This window comes from Pteropus medius, unplaced genomic scaffold (assembly GCF_902729225.1).
Source record: "Pteropus medius unplaced genomic scaffold, Ma_sr-lr_union100, whole genome shotgun sequence".
NCBI classification, from domain to species: Eukaryota; Metazoa; Chordata; class Mammalia; order Chiroptera; family Pteropodidae; genus Pteropus; species Pteropus medius.
In genome coordinates, this window is record NW_024346692.1 from 2,595,442 (window position 1) to 2,607,665 (window position 12,224).

The 12,224-nt window shown below is 33.7% G+C and overlaps 1 protein-coding gene across 3 annotated transcripts in view; it reads right to left on the reverse strand.

The window, feature by feature from the left end:
- Positions 1-6,054: 6,054 nt before the first annotated feature.
- Positions 6,055-12,224, reverse strand: part of RERG (RAS like estrogen regulated growth inhibitor) — a 96,175-nt gene continuing 90,005 nt past the window's right edge. For all 3 annotated transcript variants that reach the window (XM_039876430.1, XM_039876431.1, XM_039876432.1), the window contains 2 exons: positions 9,422-9,495; positions 6,055-7,853 (listed from right to left, as the gene is read on the reverse strand). In XM_039876430.1, coding sequence (XP_039732364.1) covers positions 7,446-7,853; positions 9,422-9,495 — 482 coding nt within the window. In that variant the 3' untranslated portion in view covers positions 6,055-7,445. The remainder of the gene's footprint in view (positions 7,854-9,421; positions 9,496-12,224) is intronic.

Here is a 12,224-nt window from a genome sequence, read left to right on the forward strand (position 1 = left end):
GGGCTGTATTTTGAGAAACATTGCCATAGGGAATACAATGCTCAACTGTGTCAGGATAGCCTGGAGATTCCTACAACCCCCAGCTGTGTAGAGATGGGATATAATGCTTTCCTATTAATGTGCTCGTAATAGATTTTGACCAAGATGGTCCCAGGAGAAAGGGCTATTTAGTTATGGGTTTGAATTCTTCCCATCATGATTTACCCTCAACTCTCCAGAAAGAACTTGATTTGCAATATGAAAGTAACACCTGGGGGTTGGCAGTCCACAGTGTAGCTTAGTTTTGGGCAAAGCAGAATTCAGATATAGCAGTATGGTTTGTGGGCTGGTACCCATTACCTAAGTTGGTGAGAAAAGTTCCAATCTGCTTTAATTGCTTGTGATGTTTTATGGTCACGATCAGATCATTTATCAGCATCTTACAGTGGCCCAGTATAATTTCTGTTCCCCACTCTGAGTTGTGATTTTAATGGATCATTTCTGATCAAGGTGGTAGCTGGAAACAGGATATTGATTCACTGTTAATTTTGACTGGGAAGATAACCACAGTAGTACATCTCTTGGCTTTTATTATTATTATTATTTTGTCATTTTCCTCAAGAAATCTGTATAAGTAGTGCTTTGACTGCTTTGTTCTCACGTATTCTTTGATTGTATTCCTTTTCTCCCATAAAAGTTTTCATTTGGTGCTCTGGTTGATTTTGTGCATAATGCTTACTATTAACTAGAAATTAGGGTAATAAAGCTAAACTAGCAAACTAGAGACCTACTTTTTACAAAAAGTCAATATGGATGTGAAATGTCCCAATTTGTCATAGAAAAATAGTTTGGAAAAGATTGTGTAGATAATTAAATCTCAGTTTGCTTTTTCTATTTTTTCTCAAGGTCCAATTGAATATGTTGGCTGAAAAAACTAGAGAAGTAAATTTTAAATTCAAGTTGTAATTTATTTGGCTGGATGTCCCTTCTCCTGAGAGAAGTGGAGGACTAGCACATTACTAATTTGGCTGTGGTAGCTGAGTTTATTATATGTTTATACTGCTGACTTAAATACTTTATACAGAACAAATGTAGCAACAGACAAGCTTTGCTCTTTAATCTACAAAATATGCCCTGTTTTTAGCTTGGCACTAAAACCGAGCAGGTGGCATCACTTTATGTAGTAGATGAAGCCTGGAAAATGTGTTTGTAAATTGAATTTTTATTAAAAAAATAACGTACTGAATTTTCTGGATGGGAATAATTTTTAAGGGGAATTCTGTAATGATTGTTTTTTAAGGTAGAGTTAGCAATTCTTTATATAAGTTCAATTCTAATGTTTCAATTTAAAAACAGTACAGTATATCAGGAGCCAGGAGAATGTAACGTAGGCATCAAAAGACCTGAGTTCCAATCCCATTGCTATTTCATTACTTTGCTATAGAATTAAGAAGATTGTATTAGGTGATTTCTAAGGACACATTTACATCTAAAATTCAGGATTCTAATTTCAATTTTTCAGTGACTGGATTTGTACAAAATAAGGGAGGATTTAGACTCAAAGATGTAAAAATATTCTAAAGCTGCATCATCCAGTACAGCAGCCACTAGCCACATGTAACGATTGAGCTCTCGCAATATGTTTGATCCAAACTGAGATGCCCTGTGAGTGTAAAGTACACACTAGATTCTAAAGACAGTAAAAAAATTGTGAAACATCTCATAAATTAATACTTTTTATAGTGGGTTAAATAAAACATTAAAATAAATTCTGTTTCTTTTTTACTTTAAATGAAAGCCTTTTAACTTCAGTAATTTAAATTTAGGTAATTAATAATAATTTAATAATTTAAAACAGAAAATTTTAACTTCCATATATATATTAGGTAGCTCTACTCCAAAAGGATAGCATATCCTACAAAAGAACCCTCCTGAAGAGCAAAGAATCCTCCATCACGGGTGTTATTCAAGGCAAGCCTTGATGACGTAGAAGAAATTCTTTGAAGAAAAGATGAAAACATTATTCCTAAAATAAGTTCACAGAACACTAGTACTGTGTGGTGCTTTACCATAGCCTAGTGAGTTTGGCAATGTGGTGCTACTGAACTCCTCTTACTGATGAATACAATTCATTAGCATAATGAAGTTCAGAGAAGTCATGCAATAATGAAATCTGCTTTTCTTGCATTAATCTATTGTTTCCCAAATTCAAATAGAACTTTTTTTTTTTTTTAGTGATAACTAATAGCACTCTATAGACTCAAAAAAGTTACTTTGGGAAATGCTGGTGAATTAGATAATCACCAAGTCCCTTTTGTCTGTTTTGTATTTTGAAACAATTTATAGGAACTCATTTCCTATAAATTGTACTTGTTTCATGCTCTTTTTAAAAAAATTCTTCTTTTAGTCTATGCAAAATATTTTCCTTCACTTTTCTAGGCTATTTGAAACATCACCAATTACATATGTTTGTGTTATCAATCATTTTCTTTTAAAAATTCCTAATTTGCCCCACTCCCCAAAGAAAGTATATAAGCAAGGGTTCAAGTGATGCAGGAGTGGGGAGGAGTGGGGACCAGTATATGTGAGAGAGATAAAGGAGAGGTGCAAGGATGCCGAAAATATATCTGTCCTTTTTGAAACGTGCTATGTTATGGGTTAAATAGGTTACTATGGACTAGTTGGAAAACCTAAATATGATTTATAACTTTGTTTTCCAGAGAAATTGCATTCAGCATTCCCAAAACCAATTTAAAAGCAAATATTAGACACATAAATTATATAGATTGACTCAGAAGCTCAGGAAATAGAGGAAATCAATATCCTGTATTTGTTTCAATGTCCTACCTTGCTTTTCGCAATAAGCCTTTTGCTTCCCCAAGCAGTGAGAAGATGAAGAGGATGACAGGACCGAAGTTTTTATGACACTGTTTATAGATCTCATAAATCATAAAGGAACACCAAGAAGGCATCATCAAGCAGTTCCCTAGGTTACTAAACAGTGAGGTTTTTATTCTTAAAAATACTCTTTCATAGAATAAATAAATTTTAATTTTACTGATTGATTAGTTTTAGAAAATGCACTTAGTCATGTAACTACCACAACACTCATGATACAGGATATTTATATCACCTTAGAAAGTTTCCTTGAGCCTCTCTGTGGTCTATTCCCACTTGTTACCTTCAGATTCTGGTGACTACAGATTTGTTTTTACTATTGTTTTCTTTTTTTAGAATTGTGTACAGATGGAATATTATCATTTGCAGTTATCTTGTGTCTGGCTTCTTTTATTTAGCATACTGCTTTGTAAATCATTCAATACTTTGCCTTTTTTTTTATTGTTTAATAGTATTTCATGGTGAAGATACACCATAATTTGTTTGTTCATTCACTCACTGATGGAAAGTTGAGTTGCTGCCAGTTTTTTGGCAATTATAAATAAAGCTACTATAAATGTTAGCAGACAAGTCTTTACGTGAACATAGATTTTCATTTGTCTTAGGACATACTTAGGAACAGTGTTGCTGAGTTGTATGTTAAATATATGTTTAACTTTATAATTAACTGCCAGACCGTTTTACAAAATGACTGTATCATTTTCCTTACTGCCAATGTATGAGAGTTCCAGGATGTAGATATCCTCACTGACGTGAGTATTGTCATTTTGAATTTTAGTCATTATACTGGGTGTGTACTGGTAGTACGTTGTGGTTTAAATTTGCATTTCTCTAATGTCTAATGATCTTGAGAACTTTTTATGTAATTATGTGCTATTTGCATATCTTCTTTGATGAATTATCTACTCAAAACTTTTGCCCAATATTTTAACCATATTATGTTATTGAGTTCTAAGAGTTATATACTCTGGATATATATTCTTGATGAGATATGTTTTTCCACATATTTTTCTCCCAGCCTGGCTTGCTGTTGCATTTTCTTAGCCTTTTAAATGAAAAATTTTTAATTTTGCTTTTATTTGTGCTTATTGTGTTCTAACAGATCCTTGCCTGATTCAAGGTCACGAAGATTTTCTCCTATTTTCTTATGGAAGTTTTATAGTTTTAGCTCTTATATTTAGGTCAATGATCCATTTGGAATTAATTTTTATATATGATGTGATGTATGGGTTGATGTTTATTTGTTTCAGCATTATTTGTTGAAAAGAATAAAAGAATATTCATTTCCCATTGAATTTTCTTGGTGTTTTTGTCAAAAATCAATCGAAAAGCACAGTTTTACTCATTATTAATAATCTAAATTACTTCCCTTTTCCATTTTCTTCATATCAGCCATCTGGAAAGCTGAAGACACAATGCGACAAAAGTGTGGTTCTGTTTCTGGTCTTTCTATTCTGTTCCATAGATCTATATGTCTCTTCTTACACCAACATGTTGTCTTGATTAGTATAGTGTAATATAAAAATAGAACTAAATCTATGGGAATACAGAATTTGCTAAATGTAGCATTTCAAATTTATGGAGAAAATATATTTGTCTTTTTTTTTTTTTCAGAATCTCCCAAATAGGTTATTAGCTCAGGACAATTGAATTCAACTTTACTCTGATTAAATTTGACCCAATGAACTGGCTACTTTCTTATTATTCTCAAAGTGGGCATAGGCTGTTTTAATAAGAAAACGTGGTTGCTATTACACTTAGAACATAAGATGTTGTGTTTATTTACATATATGTAAGTATTACACATTTTATTTAAAAGGGAGGTTCCAAATTATGGGCTCCTTCCCTCAGTGCTGTGAGGCATATGAGTACAAACACAATATTTAGAAACGAAATCTTTTGAATCTTAAAGAAAAGGAAAGCAACTATAAACAACAAGCATCGGCAGTGGTAGTGTGGTGATAAAAACCCATCATTAATACTCAAGATCACACAGGTTTCCATCATTAAAATACTGTTTAAAAAACCACAACTGTTTATAACTTTCATTTGTGGAAAAGCCTAGCTAGTGCATGAGAGCAATCTTATGTTCTTCCGTGATTACCAGTAGGGACTTAAGTCAGTGGTTCTATGATTTTTTTAACAGATCTGGATTTGTATGCATATGTCTAGGGAAGTTGCTTGTATAGGTGACTATGAATTTCACTTCCTTAGTATTTGACCCAAGATGACAACCATTTATTTCATCATGACTCTTTAGGAATTAAAGAGACTGTGACTAGAGAAGATAGTAACATTTAAAAAGTAATTTTACTCTGCTTTCATTTTCCCTCCCCTCTCTAAATGAACATTACTGAAAATTAATCACAGTTAAGTTACCTATTTGGTTTTTTAATATATATTTACCTAAATTTAGTGCAGTTTTAATGTTTGCCTTTTTTTCTTACTTCTAAAGCGCTTATTCTTTTTCTTTCTTTTAATTCCTTCCCACTGTTCTCCCTTTTCTTTTTTTCTTGAAGAATGATATATGTGGCTCTTTAAACTGCTTTTAATTACCACACTTACCATCATTTTTTGTCTCCATATTTTGGTTTCATGCTATTCCTTTTGCTTAGAATATTTTCACCATTTTTTTTTCCCGAATAACTTCCATATATATTTCAAGGTCAGCTCAGACACAATCAAATGAACTAACTTGTGTCAAGTTATATGTCCAGCTTATATATAGATACTTGTTAATGACTGAAAGAAAGCATAATGCAACCAAGTCTTTTCTAAACTTTCTCTTTCCTGTGTCTTCATCCCCATAGATCAAGAACAAGAGCCATATCTCAGTCTATTAATATTCTGTGGATATCAGTATGGGCTCCAGGGTCTGATTTTGCCTTTCTGGGTAAAACTCTGTTTCTACCCACTAAATAGCTGCGTAAACTTATTTTTTCTTGTGACGCAATATCTTCACCACTACAACTGTAGTCATAATACTATCTCTTGCATAAGATTATTGTGAAGATTTGATGAGATAATACAGAAAGTGCCTAAAATAGCACCTAACCACTCCAAAAATAGTAGCTGTTACTATCAACTGGAGCTTATTTTTTTGTATCACATTCACTGATTTGTCAACTCTTAAAATTACAAGCATTTCATGTTATCACAAAAAAGATCATCCTAATGTGAGAGAATGTGAAAATTATGCTTTTTATTATATTTGCATAAAATAGTCAGTTACACCAAGTTGTCCAAATGCATTGTTGAATTAAAGCCTCCAACTTTTACAAATTTTTATACATATATCTATGTATTTATAAATACACACATATGTAAAAGATATATATTTTCTTCTAAAATAAAGTGCCCAAATCTTGATATATGGGGGCATAATAAGGAAAAAAGAATCATAAAGTTTTATTAGTTATAGACTGTATTTTCACAATATAAGAATCTTTTTTTCACACACATTTACTTAGATAAAGTGAACTTTAATCATCCATTCTTTTCTGAATTCTCCTAAATGAATTAATTTGTCCAAAATGTTAGAAGTCATATAATCGACTTAATGATAAAGAGGCTAATTTTTCTTACTATGTCTGGCACAGAGCCTTGGCTCCCCCATATAAGGGTAGTTAAGCTTCATATTTAATTTTCCCGCTTTTTGTATATGTGCTGCTGAAGCAAGCACAATTTTCCTGCTTTTTGGACTGTTGTCTTTCTGCGAAGATGATAAGCAGAGAGAGAAATGAATCAGTCATCTCTAATTCTAAATACTTCATTAGCATTCAGTAAAGTCAGGGTTTGGTGAAAAGATTCCTAATGTCTTTACATCACCCTAGGTTTGGTAAGAAAGGGACTAGCAGGATCTGAATTGAGGGGTCCTGCTGCCTCTGTTGTAATTAAATCTTGTTGGAACTATAGAAGAAGAATTAGATTGCAATGATCGATAGATCTTTGAGAGAACCAACTCAAATTGAAATGGAATTCTCTTACACAGTGGAAAACCTTGTGAGAACATGTTTGAATTTAAGAACAAAACAAGGGTTAAAGGAAAAACTAGACAATTTAAGACAATTCAGAAAAATCTTTGCTTCAAATAGGAACGAGGGTTCTATTCCCTGCTCCAATATTTCAGCAACAATTCCTGTGTTTTTACCGTATTTTCTATTATCTGAGACTTCTAAAGTGATCATTTGTAGTCTTTGCCAAGAAATGAAATTTTAAAATGCCTTTGAAAAGACTTCAACCTACTGAAGCAAGGTGAAGATGCCTAAAAATAGCTTAATATGAACCCAGCCACTTCAGAATCTCTGGTGATTACACATTCAAACCGCAATAAAGTGTATTTTATCCAAGCAGGAAAGGGAATAATTATCAGCACTGAAACTGCATAAAACACTTTGTAATTTCTCAACATACAAGAGGCTGGAAACAAGAGGAAGCCCAGACATTTCCCAGAGTCAGAACAAGAAATAGAATATTTTCATTTGAGGAATTAAAAAGGGAAAAAGGGCAAGAAAGTATTTCCAATTACCTGAACCACTTCAGTTGGGCTTTTGCAGAAACAGAACTGCCTAACTACTGATTTTGGTGAGCATCTTGTTAATGGCTTGCTTGACATGTGTGGTGGAGCTGCGTCGCCTCGTCTTGCCCTGGACCATCCTCCGGCGACGCACCTCTCGACACAGCTCGTAGAATATCTCGGTGATGTTCCCTTCTCCAGTGCAGGCAGAACACTCATAAAAAGCACATGCCAACTCTGTGGCCAACTTCTCGCCTTCTTCTGTACTAACTTGCCTGGAGTGGTCCAAGTCAGCTTTGTTTCCAACCAAGATGAGAGTCACATTCTTGGGCTTTTTAATCTCATCCAGGATGTTCTTAAGTGGCAGCACTTCCTCAAAACTTCCTCGGTCAGTAATGTCATAGACCAGCACAAAGCCTTCCCCCCATCGCATGTGTCCTTCCCTCTGAATGGTGTCTTCCTGTGGGCAAGAAAAAAAATGACAGTCGAAGACCTGGAAGTAGTCTCAATGTATAGACGCTGCTAATGCTAATAGTGATCCCTTAAATACTATTCCTTATATTCAATGTCATTAAAATCTCTTGATAATCTGCCTGTACAAGTTTACCTTTCAATTGGTTTGGAAGAGCAAAATATTTTAGGGAACTAAAAAGTTTCTAACTGCATGGTCCTTAACTTTCTGCTTTAAATTTTTTCTTGCCTCATCATTAAATCTTGAATCACAAGAACTATAGAGAAATTATCATCTTAGCTGAGCACATTGCCTCTGAGATGTTTCATCATAATTAAAGAATTGGCAAACAGCTAACAGACAAGTAGACCTTACTCTACCCCTTAGAGATCAGAATTATGGGCACAGTTTAGTAAAATGGTTTAGATTTTATTCATTCATTCATTCATTCATTCATTCCTTTATTTTTGTTTTAATCTCTTCTCTCTTCAGATTATAGACAATTAGCCACCAGGAAAACAGTGACAAATTATATAGAGTGTCAAACTTAAAGCTAGAGGTTTTTGGCTCCCCCACCCCCACCACCATCTCAACACTCCCAAAGTATTATGCAGTCCTAGTAATAACAGAAATTCTTTTGAAGTGATTTTCAAAGGGAGTGATCACTCCTTCCTAGGAAGGTAGCATGTGTGATTTCCTTCACGGGCTCACATTAATTCTGCAAGTGAGTATTTCCCTGCTGTCTTTTTCTAGAACCAGTTCTGGGTAGAAGGTGAGACCATATATAGGAAAGAGGTGGTGATGAGAAAGAAAAGTGTATAATTAGTTACGAGAACATTTCTTGGATTAAATACTCTAACTTAAGTTTTCTTGGGGGTCATAAGTCACTGAAAAGCACCATGGAATCCTTCAGCTTCCTAATTCTTGGTCCTAGTGGTCATTCCTATCCTTGAGAACTAAACCTATCTATGAACCCATTTGTAATCACAGAACTGATAGAACTCAAAGCAAATTTATAGTAGTTTCCTCTTTAAATAAATTGTTATTGTTCACTGATATGGTTCAAGTGTTCAATAGGATGAAGTGAAGTTCAGAAAGAATATTACAGGAGAGATTCTTAAAGTATTCTGAAAAAAAATTCTGAGGTCATATAAGTTTGGAACATAATATATACTAAATCCCTTAAGGATTCACCTTACACATAAGCATATTAAAGGCTCCAAGAAATTTTCCAGTAAATATACCTGTTCAACTTTATCAAAGCATTATAAAACATTTTTAACCATGAAAATCTATTAATTTCTTGTGATCCCCTGTAAATATAAGTGGGCACTGTATTCTAAATGATATTAAGTGAATGTTAGGACATTCTCAAAACCTTCTTAGAGTACTAGGTACTTTATATAAGGATGTATACACGGGTTGTTGCAAATATGTTATATATAAATACTTAGATAATTAAAGAGAAAAGTCTTTAGGCATCATGAGTTAGTTGTAGAAAAGTGTCCTTTGTTGATATTATGCACATCTCATTTTTATTTGATCCAGAAAATTTTTTAATTTAACTCCTTATTCACCTGACCAGCAGTATCTAGAATCTCCATGGTGACAACTTCATCATCGATGGTTGCTTGGTGTCGGTAGGTTGATTCTGAAAAAATGAGCAAAAAAAGAAGATAAAAAGGTAAACAAGTGAATGGTTTGATTTGCTCCTTAAAATTACAAATTAGTCACAGGAGTATGTCTAATTTTGTAGCATAAGGGAATGTGCACACTAGGAAGGAATGGATGGATGTGCAAGTATGTGCCGTCTTTGTATTCTTAGAGCCCCTGTAAGTAACAGGTTTTAAAATGAGAGCCACAGATTTTCAGCGTCTAGTATGGGATGGTCTCTTTGCTCATTTTATTCTCCTATGAAGTCAGCTTCCTGATGGTCTCTTCCTTCTAAAATGAGGCCTTCACATCCTAAAATGAGAAAGTGATTCCTACAAAAATGCATTCTACCTTGATAATCCTAAAAATTCAGTTTCTGGAAATCATTGTTAATTACCATTCTTGACAAAATGACACATAAGCAGGAGCTGCTAATTTCTTTCCAGACCTCTACCCTGCAAATGTAATAGACACTAGAAGGAGGTGGAGGGCTATCCATGTGAAAAATGAGCATGTAAAGCTATCAGAAACCCTTGTGGCAGGAGAAGGTGGTTGGACCCCAGTCTTTGGGGGTTGGTGAGAAAAGTAGAGGAGGGCTGGGCAGCATAGATCGGGCATAAAACAAAGCAGCGTTCTTTTGCTCATGTTGCCTTTTCAAGGTAGATAAATGATGATAGCCCAGTACTAGCTGGAGATTGGAAGATATCAGAGTGGTCCCCAAGTTACACTGGAGTGAGCAGTTAGCAGGTGTAAGAGCTTGGGTGGCTCTGAGTGGTGCCCTCAGCACATGAAATGGAAACCAGAGGTTAAAATAAATACCAATTGGTGCCATTCTGTATGAAAACTAAAATGACTGAAAAGAATTCAACAAATGATTGACTGAGTTGATGAAGGTCACATTGAGGAACTCTCCCAGAAGGTATCAGTAAATGATAAGAAGGAATACGTAAAAGTAAAATATAAGAGGTATAGATAAAAGAAATAGACATGTTATGATCTCTTATGAAACGAGCCTCAAAGAGAGTAAAATACATAAAGAAGTGAAAACATTTGAGGTTGTAATAACTGAGAATTTCCCAGGATGAGAGGCATTGAAAAACTTCAGATCTAAAGGACTAAAAGGACACACGAGAAAAAAAGTCCCATGTCTCAACCCATTACAGCAAAACGCGAGGATAGCAATGACAAAGAGAAAAATTTAAAAAGATCTAAAGAAAAATCATGTCATTTACAAAGGGCATTACTCTCACAAAACTGAATTCAAGATCCCAATGGAGTGAAGCCAATGAATAAAACTACATCTAAAGCAATCCAGAATAATAATTCTAGATAATACCAACATATCATGGAGGAGGTGGGGGAAGAGACCAGAGGCAGGTTCTAATGAATTTGTCTTATTCTAGGAGATGACATGATAATAAGAAAGGGGAGAAAAAAGAGAGCTAAGTATTGAACTCAACAAATTAGAAGAGAAAAATAGAATATATCCAAGAGGATAGGAGGACAGAAGTAAAGGAGAAAACAAGAGAAATTAAGTAAGGTTAACCAAAACAAAGCATGGTGCTTGAAAAAATTAATATAAAGGTAGGGAGAGATATAAAAATCTAGCAATACTAACTAGTAATTTAAGAGAGAAGATGTGATCAAACAAAATTTAGCATAAAAAGAGGACATAACTATGTATTTTGATGAAATAAAAATAAAATATTGTGAACTGTATACAAACATATTTCAAACTCTGATAAATTCTGGGAGAAAAAAATGCATAGATCGGAGCAATAGAAATAGAACACTTAACTAGATCATAGCCAGTAGATGCATTTACATGCTAATTGTAGATATCTCCTAATTATAAAATGCAACTGTACCCAATTGACTCTCCAGGAGATTTCTACTAATCATTAAAAAAGGTTTTTTAGAAAATAGAAAAAGGATAGGTACTCAATTCTTTTTATGAGACATTATGCTGACTCTAATAAGAAGTATTACAAGAGTAATAAGAGAAAAATGAAAAGAAGGTTGTAGGCTCATTTCATTCTTAAACATAGATTCAAACTTCTAAATAAAATATTATTCAATTGAATCCAACAGTTATAATAAGAAAAGTGCATCATGATCAAGTAGAGTTTATTCCAGAAATGCAAAGAGTAAAGTCTGTCAATTCAATTTAACACATTAAGGTACTAAAGAGGGGAAAATAATCACATGATTAGCTCTACAGGCAGATGTATAGTAAGATAAAATGCATACAAATTTAAAATATATGCGTACACAGAAAAAGTGCTTTTCAAAAATTTACATATATCAGCTAGTGTATACTGCTTACCATTTTAACAAGAATTGTTCTAAATGTGTTACTCATATTAACTCACTTAATCTTCACAAATATCTCATGAAGTATGAATTACCATGAGCTCCATTTTATATGAGGAAACTGAGGCAGGACAGCATTAAATAACTTGTCCAAGATCACACAGCGGTAGAGTTGAGATTGGCTTTAGGATTTTAGGCTTTTAACCATGGTAAATATCAAACACATTACAATAAATACCAATGAGAAAGAGGAGAGCTATGGTGTCAGAATAGAGGATGCAGGAAAAATAAAGTGAAATAAAGTCTTCACATACATGACATGGTGCCACAGTAATATGATTAACCTAAGTATTAACTCAGTTAACTCAATTATTTGCACCTAAACTACTCAAATCACTAACCAATAAACAAATC